The sequence below is a fragment of the Hippocampus guttulatus genome, chromosome 22 (genome assembly GCF_054856545.1).
Source record: "Hippocampus guttulatus isolate MCC_2025c chromosome 22, RoL_Hgut_1.0, whole genome shotgun sequence".
In the NCBI taxonomy this organism is placed as follows: Eukaryota; Metazoa; Chordata; class Actinopteri; order Syngnathiformes; family Syngnathidae; genus Hippocampus; species Hippocampus guttulatus.
In genome coordinates, this window is record NC_141282.1 from 8,293,837 (window position 1) to 8,319,501 (window position 25,665).

General features: G+C 56.0%; 4 protein-coding genes and 1 long non-coding RNA gene across 10 annotated transcripts; 3 read left to right on the top strand and 2 right to left on the bottom strand.

The window, feature by feature from the left end:
* The first annotated feature begins 1,298 nt into the window (after positions 1–1,298).
* prkcq (protein kinase C, theta) lies at positions 1,299–6,751 on the top strand. The gene is made up of 17 exons (XM_086103634.1): positions 1,299–2,229; positions 2,853–3,052; positions 3,153–3,213; positions 3,371–3,539; positions 3,605–3,636; positions 3,712–3,797; positions 4,192–4,321; positions 4,396–4,505; positions 4,574–4,640; positions 4,709–4,869; positions 4,962–5,135; positions 5,210–5,301; positions 5,385–5,447; positions 5,569–5,707; positions 5,776–5,964; positions 6,033–6,161; positions 6,300–6,751. The coding sequence occupies exons 1-17, from the start codon at positions 1,938–1,940 to the stop codon at positions 6,456–6,458; spliced, it is 2,253 nt and encodes a 750-aa protein (XP_085959760.1). The 5' UTR covers positions 1,299–1,937; the 3' UTR covers positions 6,459–6,751.
* Positions 6,752–6,852: 101 nt separating this feature from the next.
* tbc1d30 (TBC1 domain family, member 30) lies at positions 6,853–13,946 on the bottom strand. 4 transcript variants are annotated; one of them, XM_086103618.1, is made up of 14 exons: positions 13,550–13,946; positions 12,378–12,542; positions 10,625–10,686; positions 10,236–10,301; positions 10,040–10,165; positions 9,768–9,953; positions 9,639–9,708; positions 9,443–9,541; positions 9,192–9,360; positions 9,009–9,114; positions 8,827–8,933; positions 8,611–8,741; positions 8,352–8,537; positions 6,853–7,866 (listed from the first exon to the last, which is right to left on the bottom strand). In XM_086103618.1, the coding sequence occupies exons 1-14, from the start codon at positions 13,944–13,946 to the stop codon at positions 7,064–7,066; spliced, it is 2,673 nt and encodes an 890-aa protein (XP_085959744.1). In that variant the 3' UTR covers positions 6,853–7,063. The 4 variants fall into 4 exon arrangements, with proteins under 4 accessions (XP_085959744.1, XP_085959745.1, XP_085959746.1 ...); XM_086103619.1 differs by lacking the exon at positions 12,378–12,542; XM_086103620.1 differs by lacking the exons at positions 12,378–12,542; positions 13,550–13,946 and adding an exon at positions 11,460–11,679.
* LOC147186467 (uncharacterized) lies at positions 10,072–19,653 on the top strand. Its single transcript, XR_015099319.1, has 7 exons — positions 10,072–10,183; positions 11,389–14,793; positions 15,910–16,332; positions 16,522–17,427; positions 17,538–17,595; positions 17,661–17,750; positions 19,594–19,653. It is a non-coding gene; the product is annotated as an uncharacterized LOC147186467 (long non-coding RNA).
* Positions 15,394–20,285, bottom strand: tmem19 (transmembrane protein 19). 3 transcript variants are annotated; one of them, XM_086103639.1, is made up of 8 exons: positions 20,161–20,285; positions 18,494–18,641; positions 17,621–17,734; positions 17,315–17,452; positions 17,173–17,249; positions 16,502–16,679; positions 16,146–16,355; positions 15,394–16,066 (listed from the first exon to the last, which is right to left on the bottom strand). In XM_086103639.1, exons 1-8 carry the CDS (start codon positions 20,164–20,166, stop codon positions 15,906–15,908), a joined length of 1,032 nt encoding a protein of 343 aa, XP_085959765.1. In that variant the 5' UTR covers positions 20,167–20,285; the 3' UTR covers positions 15,394–15,905. The 3 variants fall into 3 exon arrangements, with proteins under 3 accessions (XP_085959765.1, XP_085959766.1, XP_085959763.1); XM_086103640.1 differs by lacking the exon at positions 20,161–20,285 and adding an exon at positions 19,199–19,405; XM_086103637.1 differs by lacking the exon at positions 20,161–20,285 and having other exon boundaries at positions 17,621–18,420; positions 18,494–18,639.
* kics2 (KICSTOR subunit 2) lies at positions 20,049–24,513 on the top strand. The gene is made up of 6 exons (XM_086103635.1): positions 20,049–20,079; positions 20,213–20,330; positions 21,508–21,575; positions 21,977–22,233; positions 22,470–22,764; positions 23,549–24,513. Exons 2-6 carry the CDS (start codon positions 20,325–20,327, stop codon positions 24,366–24,368), a joined length of 1,446 nt encoding a protein of 481 aa, XP_085959761.1. The 5' UTR covers positions 20,049–20,079; positions 20,213–20,324; the 3' UTR covers positions 24,369–24,513.
* Positions 24,514–25,665: the final 1,152 nt, after the last annotated feature.

Here is a 25,665-nt window from a genome sequence, read left to right on the forward strand (position 1 = left end):
GTACTGACAAAAATGCTTTCTAAAAATATTGTGATATTAAGAGATGAGGAGGGGAAAGGAAGTCAAAATAAACGACAGTGTGTCACTTGACAGGCACAACTGGGTTTCCTGCCTAGATGTTTTCATCTTGACATTTGAATTCTTATTGGTGCATCTCTCAAAATGGCGCCGCGTGAGTGGCTGCCTTTCCAGCAGCTTCTATGTTTTGTTGTTCTACTTCTTCCTTTCATAACTTTGCTGCTGTGAATTGGGAATTTCTCCATTGCGAGACTAATAAAGGTTTTTCTTATCTTATCTTATCATATATAGAGACACACACACACACACTAAAAGGCCATTAGGTGAGAAAGGGCGCCGTCTTGTGGACAAAACTATCAGAGCGTCTAGGTTCATCAACGGGGGACAAAAACACAAAACAGTCCGGCTTCCGGTATTTGAGGCGCACAATGACACTTTGTCGTCGAATGGCTTGTTTCTAAAAAATGACACTTAAAGCAAAAAATAAAAGGAAATGATAGTACGTTTAAGTGTAGATTGTTGCAATTTGTAGGACCAAGTCATAAGTTTGAAAATGGAAGCTCCATTTTGTAACGCAAGTGTCAAAAATTGAGCGCTGGCAAGCCTTCCCGGGCTCTTGAACTGAAAAGTCCCGCCACTCGCTGTCAGACTCGTCGCAAACACTCTCGTCGTCTTCTCTCGGTGAGTTTGGACGTTTATCTCCATTTTCAGATCTCCATTTGTCTTTGGTGCGCTCATTTGATTCTTTCAAGCCAACGTTCGGGCATCGTGACGGTTTGGACAAAGGTCAAGTTCGCTGGCCGCCCGTAGCGAGGCTGATGAGTACGTGCTCCGTATTGCAGGTGCGAGTCCCGCTTGAGTTGAAAGCTTCCCCACCCACAGCGAAGCACCCCGCCTTTCCTCTCAACTTCAAAAAGCTGCGGTGCTTTCATGATCAGGAAAGCAAAGGTCTCCGGCAGCCGGCCCGCTGGTATTCTCGAGCCTGGCGTGCGGAGCCCCCCCGCGGGTGAGTTGAACCGCCCGCATAAAATATCACCCGGCGCATTCGAGGCTGATTTAGTGGCAATTTGGAGCGGCCCGATTGGAACCGGGAGCCCGCCGTCAGCGGCTCACGGGCGCCTGCTTTAAAGCCACGCGACAGTGGAGAGGAAGTGAGATAGCTTGCGAGGCGACAGGAAGTTGTGAGTCTTGCGGGGGGCGGGGGGGTGAACGTCGAGCAAAGTCGGTCTTGTTGTGAAGGCGGCCCACTTCCTGGATGATCGCTCATTAGCCGTGCCGTGCCGTCGACTTGCACAAATTCACACAGCAACGTCGTACCGCTTGCCTTTTAGATGAGACGGTACGGCAAATACAAGACGGATCTGATCGACTGAATCAATCCGAGGTAGGATTATGGCTCCTAAATCTTCATTCTAAATTTCAGCAAGAGATTTTCGGGGGAAACAATTGCAGGTTTCCAACTATGTCTGGGAGAGGCTGGAGGCATCCACGCTTGAATTGGGTGCGGAAGAGCACCTTTGCAACGTTGTCGAGCGGTGCCGCCGAGCCCCCCCTTTTTGGCAGTGCCGCGGCCACGGAAACCGGGACCTGGTCTTCCACGGTTGCCTTCCTGAAGGCGTCCCAATACTTGCGCCCATGCGCACGAATGTCGCCGACGGGCGTTTAGGATTTCAGCTCTATTCATAGCGCCGCACGCAGGCCGCAAATATCCGCAAGCCTCGCTCGCGTGGGACGAGACGCGGCTCTGTTGACAGCTGCCATCAAGAAGAAAAAGAAAGCCGCTCAATTCTGCTGGGAGAGCAGGAACGTGCCAATTCGAAAAAACAAAGAAAGAAAGTCAAGACGGTTTGGCAAATAATTCAGCCGTGCGCTCATGAAGGTTGTGCTAGTTTCGCGTCACATGTCCGCTGCGATGTCACATGTCCTTTCTCTTCCTCCCGGAGGCCGCCCCCCAGCCCCAACCCCATCTGGCCCCCACCCCCGCTTCTGGTCCTCCTCCTCCGCCACAACCCGTCTCGTTCGCAGGCACAAGGTCAGCCCGTCGTCCGTGGAGGAAAGCCGGCGAGAAGATCCCCCCATCCGGGCCGGCCGCCATGTCGCCCTTCCTGCGCATCGGCTTCTCCAACTTTGAGATGGACCCGGGTCTGGAGTACCACGAGGAGGCCCTGGAGCCCTACTGCGCCGTTTACATGAAGGAGGCCGTCGATACAGGTGGGACGCGGCGGCGGCGGCGGCGAGGACTCGACCCCATTTACCTTTTCATGCTGTTTTCATGCCGGGCGCGCAAAGATGAGCTTCTTGCCGACGGGACCGAACGCCCCGTCGACAAGAAGCTCATCTTTCAAATCTCTTCATTTTGCCTCGTATCCTTTGCGTCATTATCTTTTTCAAGGCATCTGTTTCGGATTGCGTTGGCGTCGCCACCGAAGTGCCCGGCGAGCGTACGCAGTCAACTTGCCTGCAACAAACGGGGGGGTTCCTTTTTCTGAGAAAAACACAGGAAGCGACACCTCCTCCAGAGTGACGGCGCACGCCTTTGCACTCTGGGCCAAAAAAGCAAAGCTTAACGAGCGGGCCCGCGGCCGCGATGCAAGTGGATTGTTAGAACGCGCCGGGCAAAAGCAAATCCGGCAAATGTGAACGAGAGCTTATCATGGGGCGGATTTAGCCGACGCGAGCTCGGCGCTTCGGTTTCGACGGCGTGCCCGAGGCGGACCTTCGGAAGCTTGGCGTCTGCTCGTTGCGAAGGGAACGGAGTTGAGCTCGCGCTTGTCCCTCAAATTTCGGCTGGCGAAAGAAAGAATGGCGATCATCCTTCCTCCCCCTCCCCGCAGAAAAGGGCCAGGTGTACAAGCAGAAGAAGCCCACCATGTACCCCCCGTGGAGCAGCACCTTTGACGCGCCCGTGCACGGCGGGCGCGTCATGCACGTGATGGTGAAGGACCGCACGGCCGAGCTCAAGTGCGAGGCCGCCGTGGCGCTGGACTCGCTGGCCGCCCGCTGCAAGAAGGAGAGCGGCAAGCTGCGGTTGCGGGTGCGCGAGCGCGTCGGCCCTTTCCTGAGCGACGGCGCCATCCGCTCCTCTTTTTTTCCACACCCCCGTTGACGGTCACCCGTGTCCTTTTCTGTCCCAGTTGGACTTGAAGCCGCAGGGTCGCCTGCTGATGGAGGCCAGATACTACGTGGAGGTCGGCGGTGAGTTCAAACTCGACGCAAATGATTTGAAACGAGGCCGGCTTTGCGGCGTTCTCTCGGCGCGGCGCAGAGAAACGGGTGTCGCGGCAACCCGAATAAAGGCCGCCACTTCCCCGTCCCGTCAAAGAGAAGCTAAAGCCCCGTCGTCGTGTTTCAGACGCGGCGGGTCGGGCCGACGGCGATTCGGGGCGCGAGGGTCTTTTCGCCCTCCACCACCGGCGCGGCGCCATCAAGCAGGCCAAAATTCACCTGGTCAAGCGTCACGAGTTCAGCGCCACCTTCTTCCCGCAGCCCACCTTCTGCTCCGTCTGCAAAGAGTTTGTCTGGTACGTCGCCACTTATTTGTTTTGCCCCAACCGATCGATGTGCAGCGGTTGCGCTTTTCCTGCAGGGGTCTCAACAAGCAAGGCTACCGGTGCGGACGTGAGTAGCGCGCGGGCGCGACGGCGTACGCCGCCGCCGCGGCTCTCACCGCCACCTCTCGTGTGCGTCGCGCAGAGTGCAACGCGGCCATCCACAAGAAATGCATCGACAAGGTCATCGCCAACTGCGCGGGCTCGGCCATCGACAGCAAGGAAACCATGGTAACCCCCCCGCGTCCGGGCGGCCCGTCCCATCAAGATAAGATAAGATAAGTTAACCTTTTTTTGTCCCACATTGGGGAAATTTGCAGTCTACAGCAGCAGAATTGTGGGGGGGGGGAAGAAAAAAAGTGTTTCATGCACGAAATAAATGTTTCAGAAAATAACTCTACACAGTTCAATATAAAATAGAGCATTAGCAATAGACGTCGAATAAATATAATTAGCAATAGCATGGAGAAGGGGCAAAGGGAGACGTTGACACGCCAAGCGCGTGAGATTCGTCCCTCCCTCCGTCCGTCCGTCCTTGACGGCGTGCCGAGACATTCGGCGCTAGCAGTGGCCGTCTCACCCACATGAGCTAACGCTAACGCTGACGCCGCGCGCGCATTTTCAGATGCAGAAGGAGCGCTTCAAGATCGACATGCCGCACAGGTTCAAAGCGTACAACTACAAGAGCCCCACCTTCTGCGAGCACTGCGGGACCCTCCTGTGGGGGCTGGCCAAGCAGGGGCTCAAATGCGAGGGTGAGAAGGGACACCTGGCGGAAAGCGCGGCCCCGCGCTCGGCGACGCTTCCACGCTTTGTTGTCTGCGACTAGAATGCGGCATGAACGTCCACCACAAGTGTCGGAGGAAAGTGGCCAACCTGTGCGGGGTCAACCAGAAGCTGATGGCCGAAGCGCTGGCCGTCATCGAGAGCCGACAGCAGGTCAGCGCCGGCCGCCTTTCTGTCACTCCTCCGCTATGGGCCTCCCGATGTCACCCGTCGTCCTCTAGGCCAGGAGCGGCGGAGAAACGCAGGCGGTCGCTCGGGAGGGTCGGGAAACCCCTTCGGCGGGCAAAGGTACTCGCTCCGTTTCGGTGCGCTTGTGGTCCCGCGCCGGGAAACGCCTTGTTCTGTCCTTCCCGTAGAGGCGCCGGGGGTTTCCTGGGAGGGGCCGGCGCTCGAGGCATCGGAGGAGGAGGAGGAGGGGGAGGAGCCCGCTTACGATTTCCCTCGGCGGGATCGGCCCAAGTTTTCCATCGACGACTTTGTCCTGCATAAGATGCTGGGCAAGGGCAGCTTTGGCAAGGTGAAGCGCTCGACCGTTGGAGCCCATCCGGCTACTCCGTCCGTCCCCGGTTCAAAGTCCAAGTGAAAAGCCGCCGCCCGCCTCCTCCGCAGGTGTTCTTAGCCCAGCTGAAAAGGAGCGGCGAGTTTTTCGCCATCAAGGCCCTGCAGAAGGACGTGGTTCTGATGGATGACGACGTGGAGTGCGCCATGGTGGAGAGGAGGGTCCTCTCCTTAGCCTGGGAAAACCCCTTCCTCACGCACCTGCACTGCAGCTTCCAGACCAAGGTAATCCTCCTCGCCCGCTCCGATGCCATCCGAGCGCAGGGTGACGCCGCGCCGCGCCGCGCCTCCTCCCGCAGGAGAACCTTTTCTTCGTCATGGAGTACCTGAACGGAGGCGACCTCATGTTCCACATCCAGAAGTGCCACAAGTTCGACCTGCGCAGATCCACGTAGGCGCTCGCGTCCCGGGTTGTCTTCCGGGAGACTCCCCCCCCCCCCCCCTCCCCTCACGCCCGCTCTCGTCCCCCCGCAGCTTCTACGCCGCCGAGATTGTCTGCGGCCTTCAGTTCCTGCACTCCAGAGGAATCATTTACAGGTACGCGAAAGGGTCGCCGCGGCAAAGCGCTCCCGAGGTCGAGACGTGGCCGCCAAGTAGCGGCCGGTGAAAGAGGTCGCTCCTTTCTTCCCCGCCGCGCCGCATCGCGTCGCGTCGGCAGGGACCTGAAACTCGACAACGTGCTCCTGGACTCCGAGGGACACATCAAGATCGCCGACTTTGGCATGTGCAAGGAAAAGATGTCGGAGGAGGCCAGGACCTCCACTTTCTGCGGCACGCCGGACTACATCGCTCCCGAGGTGCCAAGTGGGGGGGGGGGGGGGGGCGGGAAGTGAAAGTAGCCGCTTGATTCACGCCGTGCGTTCAGATCCTGCTGGGCCAGAAGTACAACAGCTCGGTGGACTGGTGGTCCTTCGGCGTCCTGCTGTACGAGATGCTCACGGGTCAGTCCCCCTTCCACGGCCGAGACGAGGAGGAGCTCTTTCAGTCCATCCGCACCGACGACCCCGCCTACCCCCGCTGGCTGAGTCCGGACGCCGAGGACATCCTGATCAAGGTGGGATTCCCACGCGGGCTCGTCCTCGCCGCGCCTTTTCTCACCGGCTGCCGCCGTCGCCCCCGCAGCTCTTCGTCAGGGAGCCCGACGAGCGGCTGGGGGTGAAGGGAAACGTCCGGCTGCACGCCTTCTTTGGCGCCACCGACTGGCAGGCCGTGGAACGCCGCCAGGTGGCGCCGCCCTTCAGGCCCGCATTGGTAAGGTCCAGTTTTCAGTTCTTTTTTTTTTTTAACGGCCGCTCGTTGCGCGACGCGTTGCGACTCGTCTCAAAGGTCGGGAAGACGTGAGCCAACGGACCCTCCGGCCTGACGCAAAGTCTCTCTCTGTGCTCGCAGACGTCCCCCGGCGACTGCAGCAACTTCGACAAAGAGTTCATCGACGAGAAGCCGCGCCTGTCGTGCGCCGACCGGGCGCTCATGAACAGCGTGGACCAGAGCGCGTTCCGCAACTTCTCCGTCGTCAATCCGGGCATGGTTCACGCGGCGGCGCCCTGAGCGCCCCCCCCGCGACCGGTCAGACTCCATCCAATGCGCGCTCCATTTCGGGACGCGTGTCCCTTCGGCCAAGTAAGACCGAAACTGACAGCCGCCCGCAGTCGGCTTCACCTCGCGGTCTTTGTTGTCTACGCAGCTCGTGTCGAACGCGCCTTCTTATCGGGGGGCCGGAATATGTCTGCTCCGTTCATCTTTTTCTTATTCTTGTTGTCACGTAACATCGGTGACCTGCGTTGACGTGACCTCACAAGTCTTGTAGGGTAATAAAACACACAATGGCTACTGCGGTACAATCTCGACGTTCTCGTTTGATATTTCGATATCAGGCCGACGACGTGGTTTCTTTTATGAGACCGCATTCACGGGAGAAAAAAAAGGTCGCACAACGCAAACGTCGGTGCCATTTGTTTATTTGCGTTTGCGTTGCGGGTGGCGCTGAACAGTCGGTCGCCATGCAAGCCGACGGCTTTTGGTTAGAAACGAGTCGGCGGCTTTGGAGCTTCGCTTCTCGGCCCGGGTGGACGTGCGTCGGCGAAGGAAAGGCTCCGGTTTCGGCTCTCTCCCGGGATGGACTTTTCTTCGCCAGGACGACGGCAAAAGAGTTGTCAGCGCCTCCCGGTGGTGCCGGCGCCGCCGCTACAGTTGCGGCTCAGCTGGGGGAAGCGGACGGCCGGCGTCCTGGAGGTGGGGCCGTACAGACCCAGGTTTCGGGCGGCCGCCGACTTCCTGGGCGGCTTGACGGACGGGAACGGCGAGAAGGGCGGGGCCGAAGATGGAGCCGAGGACCCGACGGAAGAGGGGGGCGGCGAGGAGGCTTTGCCGAAGCCTCCGACCGGGTGAGCGCATTTGGGCGGCGGCGTGGAAGGCGGCGTGGGGGATGACGACGGCTCGGGCGTCACCGTGGGAACCGGAGAAGGTGACGCGCTCGCGGCGGAAGGTGGAGAAAAGGGGGGGCGGGCGGAGGAACGTCCGTCGGCGCCCTCGGAACTCGACGAGTCGTCCCGCGATGGAAGCCGGGCGGGCGGGGCGTCCGAATTCGGCTTCTGGGGTTCGTCCCGCAGGACCGCCGAGCCGAGTCGGACCTCCAAGTCTTCCACCCGTGCGGCGACGCTCTCCGCGGCGGCTGCGCACGCCGCCGGCACGCGCTCGGGGGAGAGGCCGCCACCCACTCCGTCTTCCGTCTTGCCATCTCCGACGTTCGGTCCGGGCCGGGCGGCGTGCCTGCGATGAGCTCGCACGTGAGCCCGCCACGGAGAGAGCCGCCTGGCCGGGGAGCCCCCGGCGGGGGACGGAGCGGAGGCGACGCTGCCGGAAGCGCCGCGGGGCTTCCGGCCCAGAAGCAGATGATTGATGGCGCCGCCGGAAGGGTTGAGTTGGGACGGCAGGACGCGGGTGGCGGCGCACTTGTCTGCGGCAAAGGGGGAGGAGCGAGAGAAATGTTCAAGCCAGCGCGACGCAAACTCTTCTCAACTGGCAAAAGTCTCGGGCCAAATCAAAAGAGAAAATGCCGACGGTTACGGCGACGCTCCAAGAGAGAAGCGGCTGGCTGCGCCGAGAGAGAGCGAGCAGCAAGTTGTGCCGAAACAGTCCTCAAAAGAGAAGGTGAGGTGGTCAAAATTGGTGCGGGGGCTTTTACGATTTGTTTGAAGAAATCTCGCCATGTCCATTTTTTCTTTCTCAAACCCTGTGCTTTTTCTTTTTCTTTTTTTTTGCAGCGCACCGTGCCACGAAAGACCTCGGATGAGGCCCAAAAAGCGCTCATTTGGCCGGAATAGCGTCACGTTGGTGCTGCGTTTGTTCTGCAGAAATGCGCCACTTGTGCTGACGTGGGTGCCTGCGAGTCACAAGGTGCCGTCAAATTTCCCCCGCGGCGCCCCCCCCCCCCCGGCCCACCTGCGCGTATGCAAAGCTGCGTGGCCTGCTGCCGCTGCCGTCTCTTGATGCGAGCGTACTGCTTGGTGAGCGCCTGGATGTCGGTGCTCATGCGCTCCATCATCATGCCGTTGATGGCCGCCTGGTGCTCCGCCCTGGCTCCTCCCCCCACCGCGCCCGGGCTCAGCTCGGCGATGTCGCCCTGGTCTGGACGCAAACGCCGTTGGCTTGCGCGTCATTGCGAGGGTTGCGCCGACACGCGCGGGGAGACCCGGCTGACCTTTGAGGTGCCTTTGGTATCGCTGGATCTCCGGCGCCAGCAGCCCCCCCAGCGGCCCCAAACAGCCGAGCGCCGACACCCCCGCGTCTTCGTCGTCCAACTCCGCCGTCTCGTCGTCGCTCTCCCAGCCGCTGGCGACGACATCGCACAAAAGCGGTCACCGGCAGGCCCCGTTTCCCACACCCGAGAGCGCCCCCCCCCCCCCACCGCACACACCTTGCAGCGGGCTTGACCGAGGTCGGGAAAGGCGTGATGTTGTACGTGTATTTCTCCCTCAGCTCAGCCAGCTGAGGGAACGGAAACGCCGCCATGCCGTAAACCTCCTGAAAGAAATTCCCGCCCGGCTGTTGAAACGGCCCCCGGGTGTCGTATTTGCGGCGCCCCCCCCCCCCGTCTACCTGGATGAGGTCGGGAGGATCGATGAGGTTGCGGTCCAGCATCTCCGTCGTCAGACGACCCATCGTGCTGTAGAAGTCGTCGGCCGTCTGGCAGTACAAAATCCTCCTGCGCGCAACGGGAAGGGAGTTGGGCGACTTCCGCGGACGGCGGCCGCTCGCCGGGGGGGAAACGCCGGCACTCACTCTCCCAGCCTCTCCCAGATGGCGAGGGCCACGCGAAAGAGCACCTCGGAGCCCTCGAAGAACACCGAGTCCCAAATCTTGAGCACGGTGGGCGCCGGCAAGCACGTGGCGAACATGGTGAGGAACCACTGCATGGTGAACACGTTGGTCAGCGGCGGCTCGTAGCTGCCTGCCGGACACACACACGCACGGCCGCGATGGTTTGGCTCGACCTCCGCGCGATCGAGGGCGAGCGCCCGATGATGTCATACCTCCCGCCTCCCTATTGGCCGCCTTCTGCAGGCGGTGCAGGTGTTGGGACAGGCGGGGAAGCTTGACGCGCAGCAGGTCTCGGAACACCGCCATGTCCACTGGCGGAGACGGCGCGCGGTGACGTCACGCGCGTGCCTGAATGTTTCTTTTTTTTTCCTTGAAGCCAATCCAAGTTCTGTGTATGTGCTTGTGTACCTGACAGGGCCCGGAGGTTGTTGGCAAAGTAGCTCTCAGGCAGCACTTTGTCAATCAGGTAGATCATAACCTGCAGAGGTCGTCATCATCGTCATCAGGCAGGCGTGGCGAGGCGGCGTCATCGCTCACCTTCAGCGCGTCGCTCTCGTCTCCCTGCGTCACCAGCAGGATGAGCGCGGCCAGCACGTTGAAGCCTTGGCAGTAGCCCACCGCCTTGTTCCAGCGGGCGTAGGCCAGCAGAAGCCGCTTCAGGACCACCCTGTCCTGCTCCCCCTCCTGGCCGCAGTAGGAACTGCAACCCGTTCTGTGCAGGTCCTGCAAGGTCGGAGGCCCAAACGCTTGGTCCGGCGACGACTCCCTACCCAAGAGCGCGTGAGGACTTTTGTCGCCGCCGCGGTTACCTTGACGATCTGGACGCCCAGGGAGTCGTCGTCCGGGTTGCTGCGCTCGTTGAAGGCGAAACGGAGCGTCTTGTCCCAGTCGATGGAGATGCTGCGGAGGTATTGGTCGGCCAGCGTCAGCCACACCTACGCACACGCGCAACGGTGAGTCGTGCGCGCGCGTCGGTCACCCGTGGCCCGCTTGCGCGCGGCTCACCCGCTTCCGCCATTCTTTGGGGACGCCGGTGGGAAGTCTGGCCACGGCTTTCAGGGCGTCGTACCACTGCGGAGCGCGGAAAGGCCGCGTGATGCCCATGACTCGGTCAATGATTTCATGACACAAGTTAAAATCACAAAAATGTAAATTGAGGAGTCACTTTGTTGCCTCTTTCTTTTTTGGAAGTAGACAAAAGGTCAAACTTTTGCTATATTGGCGGTCACTCGTTAACATAAATGTGCAATCGTTTGCTAAGATCAAATGGAGGCAACTGGACTCGTTTGGTGAATTTGCTGTGCGGGTACTTGTTTTCTGAAAACATTCCAAAAGGATTTTTACAAGCATCCCGTCGGGTTGGCTGAATGTATGTTGTTTGTCGGAGTTTTGACCTGCTGGAATCCGTTCTTCCCAACAGAAGGTTCAATGGTGAACTTCAGCCTCGTGTCCACTCCTGCCGACATCAACAAATCCCAAATTAGTCGTTGGGGGGGGGGGGGGGGGGCAAATACACGTCTTGACTTGCAAATGCTAGTATGTCAATTTAAATACAGAGGTGTCACGAGCATCCCCCCCCCTCCCTTTTAAAAAGGGTTCATTTGGGTGGAAAATAAAGAAACAAGACGGCGCTGCTGTCCCGTTTGCGCACGCGCAGATAACTCGGAAGTGTCGCCGTCCTTCGACGTCGCGGTGCTGCAAACGAAGAGTGCCATTAAAATTGGAGCCCACTCGCGACATTGACACGGCCTCCCATTTGAAAAGGCCGAAATAAAAATGGCTCTCCATCAATTGGCGCTCGGAGCCGCCCTCCCCGAATGAGTCGAAAAGTGGCACGACCTGTTCGATTGGCCTCGTCCGCTCGCTCGTCGACATTGTCCGTCATTGCCGCTGCTTGCTCGTTGACTTTTTTGTTTTTCTCTCTCTCTCTCTCTCTCTCTCTGCTTGCCCGCGGCTTTCGGGCAGGATTAGCTCACGCCAAATCCCCTTTGGTTGTCAATCACTCGCAGATTAACGCCGTTCAACAGTCGTGTAACATTGGGCACCCCCCCCCCTCCCCACATCGAATTTGTTGACATTTGCACACAGAACGCAAAGCCTTCGTATTGATAACAGAGCGGGGAGTGACATTGTAAAATGTCTTATTTCCCTTTGATAGCGGTCCGACGGCGCTTGGTTTTTGGTTTTGGTGACGTTACGTCGGCAGCGACTCTCGGCGGCGCGCGTCACCTGGCTCGAGCGTGCACAGGAGCCTGGGCGCGCTCCTCGAGATGCCGTCGCGCTTCCTCAGCACGCTGCTGATGATGTCGCCGACCCCGCCCGACGCCTCCTGCCGCTGCCGCCGCCGCTGGCGGCCGCCCGCCCGAGGCCTCCTGCCGGCCAGCGACGAGGCGGGCGCGGCGCAGGCGTCGACGTCGACGTCGCCGCCGCCGAGGCGCTCCTGCCGCATGCTGAGCCCCGAACCGCTCCGACGTGCAGTCAGCTCATGGTGGCAGAGCGGCCGCTCGATCTCACGTCGTCCGCAAAAATAAGAAGACGGAGTTTTTGGGTCCCCAAATGTCCGGTTTTGCGGATGATGCTCAACACCTCTTCCTGTTCATCCTTTTTTTTTTAAATCACGTGATCAGGAGGAGGCGCGAGGATGCGGCAGCAGCAGCAGGAGGAGGAGGAGGAGGAGGAAATGCACCACCGGGGTGAGCTCATTCCATTTTTGTTGAATGTTGCCATCCTAATGACTACAGTCAACGGTTATGACTCTGGTTGTAGTTCCATGGTCAATTTAAAAAAAAATAAAAAAAACCTTATTAGCCCAGAAAGCTAAGGACTAGTTTCTTGCTCATCAAATCACAGGCACATGATGGCAGCACACAGCCCGATTTTTTTGTTGTTGTTATTTGTTGTTTTTTTGCCACGTGCGTTATTTTGGAGCAGGTGCCTTGCAAGGCGACGCAGACATCCAAAGCTATTATGATTGCTTCCACATCCAGCCCCTAATCATCACGTCGCATCGGTTGTTGCGGGTCGGTGTGAGAGCACTACTGGTCGTCTTTCTATTGCTTCATCGCTTTGCTTTTGTGTTGACGTCCATACTGGAAGGCTCCATTCTTAACTTGGCCGATCAAGATGAGCGCGATGAGCGTTCCTCACGTCGTTTCTTGGAGACGGCTTGAAGGCAGGCGGTGATGATGTCGTAGTTCTTTTGCAGTTTGTTCACCAATCGGTCTCGCCGCCTCAGCTGGCGAATCAGCTTGGCCGACTGGATGCTCGTGCGGTACTTGACCTCCTGGATGATGGCGCGGAGCTCTTTGGGCTCTGTAGGGGAAGGGGGAAAAAAAAAAGGCAATCCTTCCAGTTTTGTCCAGTAGCTTTGCTTCCATCATCTCTTGTTAGACTAAAGTCGATCCGAACGACACGGTGGCCAACGTGTTTTTGCATCGAAGCAGAAGGCGGTTTACATTTTCAGTCAGGTAGCAGAGAGATTCAAAAATCAGCTGTCGTGTTACATGATGATGATGATGATGATGATGATGATGCTGAGTATGCTGCGGCTGTGAGCAGCTCGGGAAGTCCAAAGCTGGGTGTTGACACTTAGCATTGTTTCACTTGACCGGGGGCAAACGGCGACCGCCCACAAAAGAATGTCGACTGTCAGCACGCTCGTTAGTGTTTTTCGGGACAGTTGGGCCCCTCCAATCCGATCCAAAGACAACAAAAATGTCTTGATCTGCCGGGCCGGCACCCCTTTGCTGCTGTGGAGATTCTAGCACGCCAGCAGGGGGCGTGACATGAACCGGACTCTTTTCTGGCACGCTGAAGCGTTTGTGTGCACGACAGCTCATTCCGGTCTCCCTCCGATCACTTTGCATTGGTTGCGAGCCATATGCTCAACACGTTGCGCGCGCGTACAAACGCACAAAAGACTTCAAAGAGCCTTCGAAAACGGTTCAATTGAATCCTTGAAATGGAAATGGTCCGCAGTTTGCGTCGTACCTGTCTTGTTACACCACAGTGCAAATGAAACACTGACACATTTGCATACTCGACGTATCGCCTATAAAATGTGTGAACAACAGACTGTTGATGCGCATGCACGTTCGTCGAAAATAACTGCAGTAGGATGACCGCAAGAGTTGTTTTACTATCACTTTGACAGAGGACAAGCGCAGTGACGAACCAAACAGTCAAACCGACGCGATTGAATGCAGCCTTCAATTGGAAAAAAAAAACGTGCAACTCCAATCCGGCGACTGTAAAGTGATACAAAGCGGATGACTTGGGGGAGGCCTGAGCCCACCTGACCGAGTCTCGTTGCCGCTCACCTTTGCGGGCCAAATAGTTGACCTGGTGGCGCCTGGTGTGTTTCTCCTGGAGCTCCTGCAGGAAGCCGGAGCCGGCGTTGCAGCGGCCCTGGAAGGCATCCGGGCCGGACGCCTCGGTGGAGCTGTCCCAGCTGTCCACGTTCCTCTTGGTGCTGTACGTGTCGTACAGCTCCACCAGCAGGCAGTCGACGATGGACGTCCTCGGGGTGGCCGCGTCGTCGCCGCTGTCATTGGCCGGAGGAGGAGGAGGCGGCGGCGGCGGCGGCGTGGGTGACGCCGACCGCGAGCCACCGGGGGAGTCGGCCGGACCGATCCACCGCTGGAAGCCGGAGAAGGCGTCCGCGCCGGCCAAATCCCCGCAGATGTCAGCTCCCCAAAGTTGCAGCTCGGACGACATGGCTGGCTGAGCACACAGGAAGTTTCTCGAACTACTTTGTGCACGCGCAATTGAAGTTTTGCTCAAGGTGCGGGCTCGGAGGACGGAGATGACGCATCGCCGCGCTGCTCCGCGCAGGGAAGGACCGGCCGATCGAGGCTGCGGACACTTTTCACGATTCCTTGCTTGCTTGCTTCCTTCCTCCCTCCCTTCCTCCCTCGAACTTTGACGTCCCACGCGATTGGCCTGCCCACTTTCGGCAGAACGGACGCTGCCAAAGTTCTGCTGGCACGACAGGTGCGACGGCTTCCGACGACCAATCGGAGACCAGATCCCAAAAACAACAAAAGCCACCATTCCGGTTGGCTTCCTGCGGCCACGTTGTCGTTTCTTCCTTCAAATTGCGTCAAACTGGTATTTGAAAGACCTGTTCAAAGTAATCCAAACGTGACTTTGGTAACATCATTTTAATAGGCGTGAATTCGATGTTGACCGTGATCGATCTTTTATATTTTAACAAAATCAACAATGCGTCCGGCTAGGCTCAACAACAGAGATATTTCATGGTTTGAATAACTGGGTGACATCAGTATCATCATCATTTTAATGGTAGAAAAGAGCAAGGGATTACAGGAAATATTTAACGTAACTCTCTTGAGATTTGGGTGAGCTCCCTGCCGGCTTCCGTGGTCCAGGTAGCGTCACGTGACCAAAACACGCAGCAGGAAGGAGCGGAGCACAAAAACCAAATTTACAAGGTTTAAAGAAGCAGGTCAAGAAATACAATCCTGTTAAGAGATTTACGACGAGGTGTTGGTGTTTGGAGGGGGTTATTTTGTGCCTTTTCCAGTGAGCGTCCATGAGAGAGGTGAGTGGCATTGCCATTTCATGTATGGTACTGTATTGTGTTGGACGAGCGAGTTTTTGCATATATTACTTGCGCGTCGTAGGAGACACGTGTCAAGCGGCGTTCAAAGTGAGAAAAGAGGACTTTTGATAAGCCGTGGCCAAAGTGGACGTCTTTGGCGTTGCACTTCCGCCTTCTGTTTACGTCATCGGGACTGCAATGCTGCGTCACTGACACGCGACTCGTAACGAGACTTGATTATTTTCAAGGCCACTTTTACACGCCACAAGCCTTGAATCCCCGTGACTTTTTGGCAAAACTGTTTCGCCCTTCACTCGTCGAAAGAGGTGACGGTGGGAAAAGAAGCAATCACGGAGCTTTTGGGGGGGGAACACCAATTTGCACCCGAAGGAGGTCGTCGCCCTGAGTGCAGTCAGGGCACACACTTTTCTTCCTGGTTGATTTGCCTTGCACCTGACACGTCAGGTCTTGAGTTTCCACTCGGGTTTAGCTATTATTATTTTTTACATCCAATTCCTGTGGAGTGCCCCAGCCCGCGTGGCCAAGTTCCGTCAGCCAAAAGGAACTCTCATGAAATAAATTTTACATTTTATTTCATAATGTTTTTAAGATTCATAAGATATCCTTTATTTGTCCCACACTGGGGAAATTTACAGTCTACAGCAGCAAGATTGTGGGTAGAAAGAAGAAAAAACGAACAAACACCATTCAATTAAATCCAATACCGTATTGTAGAGTGCCATTTTCCTTAAAAACGAATTAATACAATGTGGTTGTGTGTGTGTGTGTGTGTGTGTTTTCCTGGAACAGATTCATGGCATTCCATTGATTTCTGTGAGTTAAGTTGACTTGTGCGAGGATGGTCACGGAGCAAATTAAACTTGTACCTCAAGACATGATTGTTTTGTCAATGTTTTGTCGTCGTAATCCCATCTGTGCTTTGGTGCTTGATTTCTATACACAAAACGGCACAAACGAAGTCGGAAATAGAATAGTTCTGTTTCTCCTGTCGCCTCCTCGACTGGAGAAGTGTATATATATATATATATATATATATTTTTTTTTTTGGTCTTCATTTGTTTTGTCATTGTCGTTGTCAACAAAATGTCTCCCTAGTGCGGCCACAAGCCCCAGGCCATCCCGGGCAGCACGAGCGCCACCAGGACGGATGAGAAGAGGTTGACGGCATTGTTGTCCAGGATGGGTCTGCCGCTGATCCAGTACGTCGTGGGCGACTCGTAGCTCACCACCTTCCCGATGCTGGCATCAAAACCTGCCGACAAACCAACGCAACCCGTGACACCTTTTGCCTTTTCGTTCGTTCGGACGGGACCGATGGCGCGCTTCTGTACCAGAGTACTGCACGCTGGCTCCCAGGAGGGAGTCCAGGAGGGAGCCCAGGAGGCCGGCCGCGCCCCCGTACAGCACCAGCGGCCACTGGGGGGCGCACTGCTGAAGCTCGTTCACGAACAGCACCTGTGAGGCCAAGTACGCCCCGCCCACTGCCAGACCGCCCAGGAAGCTGGCCGCCAGGCCCACGTGAGTCACGCCGCCGTTGGTTCCTGCCAAGCAAAGTTCAAACGTGTTCATTTCCTGTCCAAATGATACGCTTGCGAGCACGCACGCATTCCGGTCCAGGTTTTGTTTTCCACACTTGCTTGGGAGTCCTGTGAAACTTTTCTTGTGGTTTGGATTTTTTTTCGCTCACCTTCGGGGACCACCTGCCAGGTGGTGATGAGCCTGGGCCGCGACGGGCTGAGGACGGGCCCCACCTCGGAGGCCCAGGTGTCACCCGCGCTGCACGCCAGCGCCCCCAGCAGCGACAGGCACATCCACGACGCCGTGTACTGCCGGCCAAAGTCGATGGGCATCTCGCCGGGGCCCACCTGCCACCGCCAAAACCACCACACGCTCGACAACGTTTCAACAAATTCAGTGCTCCTTTTCCATGAGGCGCTCTCCTTTCGATAACTGCCGTCCCTGCGGATTAGTGCTTCACTTTTCACGCTTCTAGTATTTTTGACGGTTCACTTCCAATTATTAAACCTCTGCCGTTTTTCAGAAGTAAAATTTCAGTCTAAAAGTAGTTTGCCGTTAGAAATTAGAAATTCCAACTCAAATGGCAGATGAGCTTCCGTTCATTGGCGCCCTCTTGTGGCATGCCTGTGTCAGTGAATTTGTAGATGGGATGGGGTTTGAAAAAAAAGAAAAAAAAAGAGGCGGTTTATCTCAGAGTCCCAAAATGGCTGCTTGCCAACGGGACTTAACAGTTAGTATTTCTACGGTTTGTGAAGTGGCGACATGGACGGCAGCCTTCTTTCCTCGCACTGTTCCACAATTCTGCTTCTGGATCTTTCCAGGTTTTCTACCGGCACTCACCTCGATCATGTAGAGCAGCGCCAGCTGCGTGGGAACGCCGCCGTTGCAAAACACCTGCACCCAGTTTCGCTGGCCCCCTGACGCAAACGGCAGCCGCGTAAGAAAGCGGACGGCTCGCGCAAAACCCCGGCCGTCTCCCCACCTTCCTTGAAGTCGGCGTCCATCTTTTTCTTCTGCGCCGCGCCCCAGCGCGTCAGTTTGGACGAGGTGATGAAGAAGGCCAGCAGCGACGAGAAGAAACTCAAGTTGGCCATGGTCAGCACGAAGCCCACAAAAAGCGCTGACGAGACAGTTCAACCAAATCCAAAGTTGTCGCGCTTCAAAATGAAATCGACTCGTTTGAAGGAGATGTCACTTTTTTCCAGCCCAATAGAAATGAAGCAGTCCATTCATAATGCGAGTCCACGTTTCTCAGTCCACTGAGTAAGTCAACGTGGCGCCGTCTTACCTCCCAACGCCCCCGATGCATCCAGACTGCGTCTCTTCAGGGCTCGGATGGTCAGCACCACCGGGACCAAGATGGAGAAGAGCCATCGCCATGGCGACACGGGCTGCAACGACCCTGCGTAAACACGAAGGTGAGTGAGTACTGAAAAAACAAAAAAGTACAAATACCAAAGCCCAAATGTTTGTTTTTTTTTGACTGTCAAAGGACTCCACGCGCGCCCGATTTTTGCAAATTGTCTCGACTTTCGCCTCCTTTGCAGCAGCCAGTGGCTGCCCGGTAAAAAGACGATTTGAACCGCCCAACACGACGGCCGGCACGTTGGATGTGTATGCGTTTCATCATTTGATGGCGGCTCTCCTTGGCCCTTTTGCGAGGGCATCGCAGTGCCTTCATTTTTTTCCACTTTGTCGTCATTGAGCTGCAGCTGATCTCAAGCTTGCTCGCGGCACAAAACGGCAACTTGTCACGGGGAAACCACCGTGCCCGCGTCGTTTTTATTGAGGTCTTAATTTTATTTTTTTCCCTCTGAAATTTCCGAGGCTCCCATGACCCTGGCGACTGCGGTGGAATTCTTGGAAAGGCCGCAGGCCGAGCGGAGCGCCTCGAGTCGCGCGGACGACGGTTCGATTTTCCTTCTTTTCGCAACGGCTTGAAGGGCTCTTTGTGCTCCGTCCTCAGTCAATCAATGAGGGCCCTTCAACGCCGCGGCGTGATCAGGCGTGCGCTTTATGGCCCGTTGGATAACTGCGCATCAGATTATTCCGCGGAACTGTCTCGAATGCGGCGTCTCAAAGCTCGGGCTGCAAAAACAAAAAAAGAAATCGCCGCCGTTGAATCGGGAGTGAATTTGCACCGCATGACTCGGCCACTGACCGGAATATATGCTGAGTGTGAGGGAAAGCATCCAGAAGAAGAGGGAAAGCGCCAAAGTGGTGCACAGCAGGATCATGTCGCTCATCATCTTGAAGGTGTCCTTCAGGGGAGGGCCGCCCGGCTCAAAGCTCATCTCGTACGTTGTGCGCTGCACCCAAAGCAAGGAAACAAAACCTTGACGCTCAAAGGCCCCGCACCTTCCATCAACTCCGACGATGCCGCGTGAGATTCTCGCCGACGGGCGGGAGAACAAAATGCGACAAAGATGGCACGGATCAAACTTTGACTTTTCATTTCAGATGCCGACTAGTTGCCCTGGCGCACACAAGTCGGTGTTCGAAAGTGAAATAGAAACACGCGAGGCGCTTGGTGAGCCTTTCCTCACACAGGTGCCAGTTGCAGGCGGCATCTCGAAAATTCTGACACATTTTGGTGTCGTTCAAATTTCAATGAAGATTTTCCAGGTCGGTCAGTCGCCCCCCCCCCCCCCCCCCCGCCCGCCCCAAAAGGTATATGTACTGTACTGCATCATTCTAAAAATAGAATACTCCACTAATATCTCAGAACTCGCTTCCTGTTTCTGTATGTGGCGCTTCCACAACAGCTGCAGCTGTCACAAAGCGCTTTAGTTTCCAGAACATGTGAACAAGAATACTGTACTGCGGTAAACAACGACTTGAAGGAGCTTGTTGTTTGTTCACTCACCGCGCTTGACAGGATTCATTGTCACTTTTGCCTTCGACACCAAACATCAGGCAAGAAAACATTGGCGCTACCAACGGGGGTGCGAACCGAAACAAACGCAAATGCGATCTTCCAAACGACACGCGCAAAAAACACAAACAAAACAAACACGCAAAACGAGCTGTCGGGCGGACACTGTCGTTGCGACGCAACTAACCCTTACCGGAAGTCAAAGGGCAAAACTTCCGCTGACGCGCGCAAATAAAAGTTATTTTTAAAGCGACAGAACCGAAATTCGGCTTCTACGCAATGGCCGCGATTACTGAGAACGTGGCAAAGGGAACCGTCGCTCAAGTTTTGTGTTGGATTATTTCATTGAATTTTGTTGCTGTTTGTTTGATCGCTTCATTCCACAGGTCCCAAAGTCGTGAGAAGAAACCGTCCGCTCTAGTGAATTTCCATTTGAAACCCTTGATTTCTGCGCAAAGGTACGTGATACATATACATATGTCGATCACTGCCTTTGATTGGCGATCATGCTCATTGCTCAACTTGTACTTTTCAGCCTGCGGGCGGTGTCGTGTGCCCTCCGCCCCGTTAGCGTGACACCCCGCGTCTGCAAACCCAAGAAAAACGCTGCCCTGCGGAGTGGTATCGGCGGATCTCACTCGTGGATAATCGGTCTCAGAATTGGCAGCATCGAAGACGGATCGCAACGGCCCTCGTTCGTTCGTGCATGTCGTGGACAGATCCTCCCAAAAGTCTGGACACCAATGCAAAAGCGCACGTTTCTTTTTTACGGCGACGGGAAGATTCACAAATCGGGCCTTCAGTGTGATTCCCATCGTTTGTGAGGCAAAGGATGAAGAACAACTCGTATGCTCTATTTCTAATGCGTGAAGGTAAAATCACTTTCCCTTTTTGTTTTGGGACTTTTGGCACCGCCCTCGGTCAAAGTGAAAAGTAAACGACATTTGCCTCACCTCCATCTGGTGGCACTTTTGGTGTTGAAAGCGCTCCGTGTGTTTTTCCCAGGTGGGACTGCCGCCAAGCAGCGGTGAGCAGGACGCTCTTTTCTTCTTCTGCGTGTGCGAGGAGCGCTTTGGAGTCCAGTCCTGCTTGTGGGTGGGATGCGCAGCTCCTCTTCATGAAGGTGAAGGGCAAGTTGTGGCGAGTGCGCTTTGCAAGTCCGTCGATCCCAGTTAGGACAGCGACTTTGTTTGTTGGGCACCCTTCCGCAATCCCCTTGTTGTTACCGTTCCATTTGCTTTCGATTTGCGCGTTCTTATTCTTTTCGTGAAGCCACGCCTGAAGGCGGGCCGGTCCCAGCATTGCTTATTTGATGTCGTGTTCCAGATTTGTTCAAATCAGAGTCTTACGACAGCAATGGCGATGAGCTTCCATAACCTTCACCGTCCCAGCGACGACTCACTTTCCAATTCGGTCCGTTGGTTCGTCGTCTCCAACTTGGCGGGAAGTCGGTGACAGCAAATCCTAAGCGTTTGAAAGCGCAACCTCGGTTGGTATTTTGGAACGAAACAAAGGCGTAACCGATAATGTTTTGAAGGAAATCTTGAGAGGAGCTCAACATTCAAGTTGGAGCAAGCGGGATGAAGTCACGTGACGTGGCAAAGGGGTCACGGCGTGGGGGGGGGAGCTATTTTCCATGCACAAGCACACCTCTGTTTTGGCTCCCAGCGTGAAAATGTGGGGCTTTTATGAACTTCTGTAAACTCGAGACCATGGGCCTGTGGCTCTCCGATGTGGTTTCATGGCAAAGAAATAGTCTGCTCTCCGCTAGAATTGCGTGCGTGCAGCGATGCACTTTGTCTTTGCTTTGACGGCAGCATTTTGATGCGAACGACAAGCTTGAAGCCCCCTCCTGAAACGCACGAACACGCTCCGTGTACAGTGGGAAGTGTCTGTGGGATGCCTTTCCTGAAAATCCTCTCATGTTCTCGGTACGGGCCGTCAGCTGCTCATTTGCGGTTTGATGGTGAAGTTGCGATTAAGACGCTGGTCGCCATCATCGGCTGCATCGAAACGGACGGTTACACAGTCCGACAGCGCAGCAATCACATGTCACGAAATAACCTCTGTTCGTGGATGGAGGAACAAAAATGTAAGACTGCAGTTTGGAAAGGAAAAAAGAAAAGAACGTCAAGAAAATCCGAATGAATGTAAGGACGCGCATTGATTTCACACCCGGATTACCCCAGAGGGGAATTTGAATCCAAAATGACGCCGACTCAGTCACGCTGTGGGAGACATTTGTCATCTGGTTCTTCAATAATTGAGTTGTTTGCTAACTTATCGGTCTGTCAATCCAGGCTGCGGCTTCGGGGAAACCCCAAGGAAGATGCCAGACCACCATGCAAGAACTGCACCGATGCTCTCGGTATGCACAAAACACACACCGTAAACATTTCAATAGTTCAATCGCAAAGAGAGGAAAAAAACTGGAGTCCGGGTCCAGTGTTTGCGTCTATGGTAACACGTTTGAGGAAAAAAATACATTGAAGTGGGACGGAAAAAGAAGAATCGTCATTCGTCACCTGTCGGTGTGCTTCGGCGCGACTTCATATTTGGTCCCTCGGGGCTCGCCGTAGTTTTCCACGACGACAACATGGCGGTGATTTGTTTTCCGTAGCCTCTCGTCGTTTTCGAAGTTGAAGGATTTTCAATTGGATTGAATGCGGTTTCATGCGAAAGTACTTTGAGCGAGTATTGCGAGAGGAACGAATGGCGTTTTATTTGCGACCCTTGAAAAAGCGCGACTTGGCTCGATTCGCTCTTTAGCTGCGAGCGAGCGATGGCGGCGGAAGAGGAGCTTCCGCTGCTCCGGCCGGTGCCCCGCGAGCAGGCCATCCTGGAGAGCTTCTTCGCGCAGCTCGGCGTGTTCTCCTTCGATCGCGCCAAAGACTACGTGGAGAAGGAGAAAGAGAACAGCAGCAGGAGCTCCGGCGCCGTCTGGGCCGCGTTGCTGGCCGCCTTGGCTCACCTGGCCGCCGCCGAGAAGGCTTACCACAACATGACCTTCTTAGGACAGAAAACGGGTACGTGACTGACTAAAGCTACTTTCTCACGAAAGCTTCTGTCGGCCACAAACATTGTAGTTGCGCATCTGCATGTACGCGCGGCCTCGTGTCGTTTTGTGCAACATAGTGGCGTTTGTCTGATGAGAACTGTGGGGAGAAAAAAAATCTATTGCTTGCTTGTTGTGTATCTCCCGGAGGGTGCCGCAGTACAGCGTTAGTCTGACCGATTTTTTTCTTTTTGTGTCGCACCGTAGGAGGTCAGTCGTTTTTCAGCCGCAAGGACTCCACGCGCACCATCTACACGTCCCTGCACAACGAGCTGCGCAAGGTGGTGACGTTGGGCCGGCACGGGCAGCAACAGGGCTCGTCGTCGGCGTACCTGGAGGAGCTCCTGTGCCACCTGGCCGAGCAGCTGTGCCACTTGGCGCAGGCCCGCGTGGACATGGCCGACCTCTACGAGAAGATGCACGCGCTGGCCGGACAGAAGAACGTGAACGGCGAGGCGCTGGCGGCCGCGCTGGACGCCGTGATGCACAAGTACAGCTCCAAGTGAGTCCGAACAAGGGGGCGGGGGGGGGGGGGCGGCTCGTAGACGGTCAATTTCCATGGGGAGAATTTCAGAGGTAAACCAAATGAGAAACATTCCATGGAAATTAACTGTGAATTGGGGGGAATTATAAATCAACGAATCGCGTTTATTCGGAGAGCACGTTTAAAAATGCAACACTTGTGAGTTGGGGGACCTGGGGGGCGGGGGGGGGGGACTTTTCACAAAAGCAGACAAACCACAATTAAAAGCGGGCGCAATTCAATACCGAAAAAACCAAACAAAAGCTTTGTTGGCGTCAGGGAATATAAAGCAAAGTACAAAATCACAAATCAAGTAAACGGTTAAAACTGAGATCAGCTTTCAGGATCAATTTGGGATCCACATTCCCAGGCCGTACATTTCAGTGCGTCAGTCGGTCATCGTTGGCGTGATCTTCTTTGGAAACCAGCCTTTTTCCGGCCTCTGACCGGCTGAAATGATCTTCCCGTGAGGCGGCTTTTCCTTTATGCGCACCAAGAATGCTACAGGAGAAGCGTGACCTTAATTGCGGCCAACCAAACCCAAAAGCAAAAGATGCCGAGGTCGGAGGGAGAAAAGTGCTGAACGCGGGAAGCCCCCTGGTCTCCGGGGACGGACGAGCAAGCGCCATCCCGCGTGGGAACAAGCCATCCCTGACGCCCGCGCGCCGCGCGTACTATGAGGAACGCGAAACGGTCCCCCGACATGCCGCCGAGCCTCCCCCGTCGCCCGCACGCGCGGCGCTGAATTGAGGATCTCCCCCAGGTTCCACCACCCCATCCTGGGCCGCGTGGAGGAAAGCTTCCAGACGGAGGTGGAGGTGGTGACGCAGCTGCTGCGCTGCCAGGCGCAGGTGTCGGAGTGGCGCTTCCTGCCGGCGCTGCTGAGCCTGCACGGCGCCGCCGTCAAGCTGACGGCGTGGGGGCAGCTCTTCCAGCGGCAGAAGGAGACCCGCAAGCATCTGTTCGGGGGCCAGTCCCAGAGGAGCGTTCAGCCGCCGCACCTGTACGCCTGGCTCCAGCGCTTCCAGGCGGCCCTCCTGGCCAAGTTCAGCTTCTACTTCCACGAGGCGCTGAGCCGCCAGACCGCGCCGGCCGACATGCGCGCGCTGACCGCCCGCGCCGCGCCCGACTACCACGGCAAGATCTGCTCCTTCGTCCGCAGGCACGACGGCGCCAGCGTGTCGCTGGTCTTCGACAACCGCGGCTCCGAGAGCTTCCAGGGCCACGGCTACCACCACCCGCGCTCGTACCGCGAGCCCCCCAAGGGCGTGGAGCAGTTCCCCGCCGTGGTGTCCCTGCCCTCGGGCGAGCGCCCGCTCACGCACTGGCCCAACGTGGTCATGATGATGGGCGACCGCGCCGCCGAGCTCAACGCCCCCGACAAGGTGGTGCACTTCTACGACGACAAGGTCCAGAGCACCTACTACCTGGCCCGGCCCGAGCCGCACTTCACCCTGGTGGTCATCCTGGACGGCCGCAAGTCCGACAGGGACCTCAACGTGGTGGCCTTCCTGCAGGAGATCTGCGGCGCGCTGCGCAACTCCAAGCCCTTCGCCACCCTCAAGCCGGGCTCCAAGGGATGAGCCCCGACCGCCCGAGTGGGGGGGGGGGGGGCGCCGCGTCGCGTCCGAGACTTGGCCTGCGCTTTGACTCTTCATTCCGTTTGGATGGCAAGGGCTTCCCTCCCTCCGTTTATTTATTTTTGCCTCAATAAAGGTTGCAAACGCATCTCGTGGCATCTGGCGTTCTTGAAATAAGCGGCTGCTTTTATTTAGATTTTTGTTTGTGACCAGGCCGGTAACGGCATGAATTTGGTGTCATCCGGTTGTTTCGGCGATAGAAAAATGTCACAATTTGACCTTCTTGTGTTGTGCAAAGGTGCCCAAGTCCGGTCCTGCCTGTTTCGCATCTCTCGCTGCCGCAAACAGCCGATCCGAATGATCAGCTCCTCGGTCGGCGAGCTCTTTGGGATCCCGACCATTTGAATCGGGTGCGCTGCAGCAGGGAGACGCGGGCGAGACGGCGGCACTCCAGGACCGCACTTTGACATCTGTGGTTTTAGGGCTCGCTATTGTTTTCATTAGAATAAAAGAGTTGGGCATATTTTGCACTTGGGGCGCTTTCACAAAAGTGGATTTAAGCAAATGGAAAAAAAACAAAACAACAACCCAAAAACGAAATGCTGCGGGCTTGAGTTGTAATTTATTTGGAATATAAATACGAGACATTGATACGATTCATTTTGGCTACTATATATGAGCTCACGTGACGGAAGCTCAGGCTTCAAACACATCAACACCAACAGACGAGAAGTTTTCCTCTTTTCACCCCCCCCCCCCCCCCCCCCCCGACCCCCAACGCATCATCATGTGATGATGCTACATGCCGAGTACATACATACGCTTTCCTAAGTGCAAAAAAAGTCACCGTGGGTTCCTGTGAGATTTCTTTCATTCAGAGTGCTGCAGCGCTTCCTTCTGGACATGCGCGTGTGGTCCGACCCCCTGAACCCCGAACCCGACAAAACATGGAAAAAAAAGGCACTTTCACATTCACTCGCTCTCACATTCGCTGTGCTGTTCAAGTGTTTTTTGTTTTTTTTTGGGGGGTGGGGTTGGGGGCATTTTCAACACGGAAGCCCCGCCCCGTTTACTTCCTGGGAGGTTAAGGTTAACTTGTGAGTTGAGTGCAGGAGTTCTCAAACCTTTGGGGTCCAGCGACCCCCTCACAGGGGTGACATTTTTGACCGGAACGTCCTCGATCAAAGCGCAGCAATTACGTTGTGGTATTTTTCACGATCCCCCGTCAAGTGCCGTATTTTGAGACCCAATTATTTGCAGCTTCCCCCGCCCCCATTTATTTTGAAAATGATCCCGCTCC

Excerpts from the sequence above, each read along its gene's own strand:
- tbc1d30 (XM_086103618.1), bottom strand. The coding sequence starts at position 13,946 with ATGTCGTCCGAGCTGCAACTTTGGGGAGCTGACATCTGCGGGGATTTG. Across the intron at positions 9,709-9,767 it reads ACGAGAGCGACGCGCTGAAG|GTTATGATCTACCTGATTGA; the intron begins GTGAGCGATGAC and ends CGACCTCTGCAG. Across the intron at positions 8,742-8,826 it reads TCGGTCAAGCCCGCTGCAAG|CGGCTGGGAGAGCGACGACG; the intron begins GTGTGTGCGGTG and ends TGTCGTCGCCAG.
- kics2 (XM_086103635.1), top strand. Across the intron at positions 21,576-21,976 it reads GAACTGCACCGATGCTCTCG|CTGCGAGCGAGCGATGGCGG; the intron begins GTATGCACAAAA and ends TTCGCTCTTTAG. Across the intron at positions 22,765-23,548 it reads ATGCACAAGTACAGCTCCAA|GTTCCACCACCCCATCCTGG; the intron begins GTGAGTCCGAAC and ends GATCTCCCCCAG.
- prkcq (XM_086103634.1), top strand. The coding sequence starts at position 1,938 with ATGTCCTTTCTCTTCCTCCCGGAGGCCGCCCCCCAGCCCCAACCCCAT. Across the intron at positions 2,230-2,852 it reads GAAGGAGGCCGTCGATACAG|AAAAGGGCCAGGTGTACAAG; the intron begins GTGGGACGCGGC and ends CCCTCCCCGCAG. Across the intron at positions 5,965-6,032 it reads CCGAGGACATCCTGATCAAG|CTCTTCGTCAGGGAGCCCGA; the intron begins GTGGGATTCCCA and ends TCGCCCCCGCAG.
- tmem19 (XM_086103637.1), bottom strand. The coding sequence starts at position 17,999 with ATGCCCTCGCAAAAGGGCCAAGGAGAGCCGCCATCAAATGATGAAACG. Across the intron at positions 16,680-17,172 it reads CGCTGCTCTACATGATCGAG|GTGGGCCCCGGCGAGATGCC; the intron begins GTGAGTGCCGGT and ends TGGCGGTGGCAG. Across the intron at positions 16,356-16,501 it reads CTGGCAGGTGGTCCCCGAAG|GAACCAACGGCGGCGTGACT; the intron begins GTGAGCGAAAAA and ends TTTGCTTGGCAG.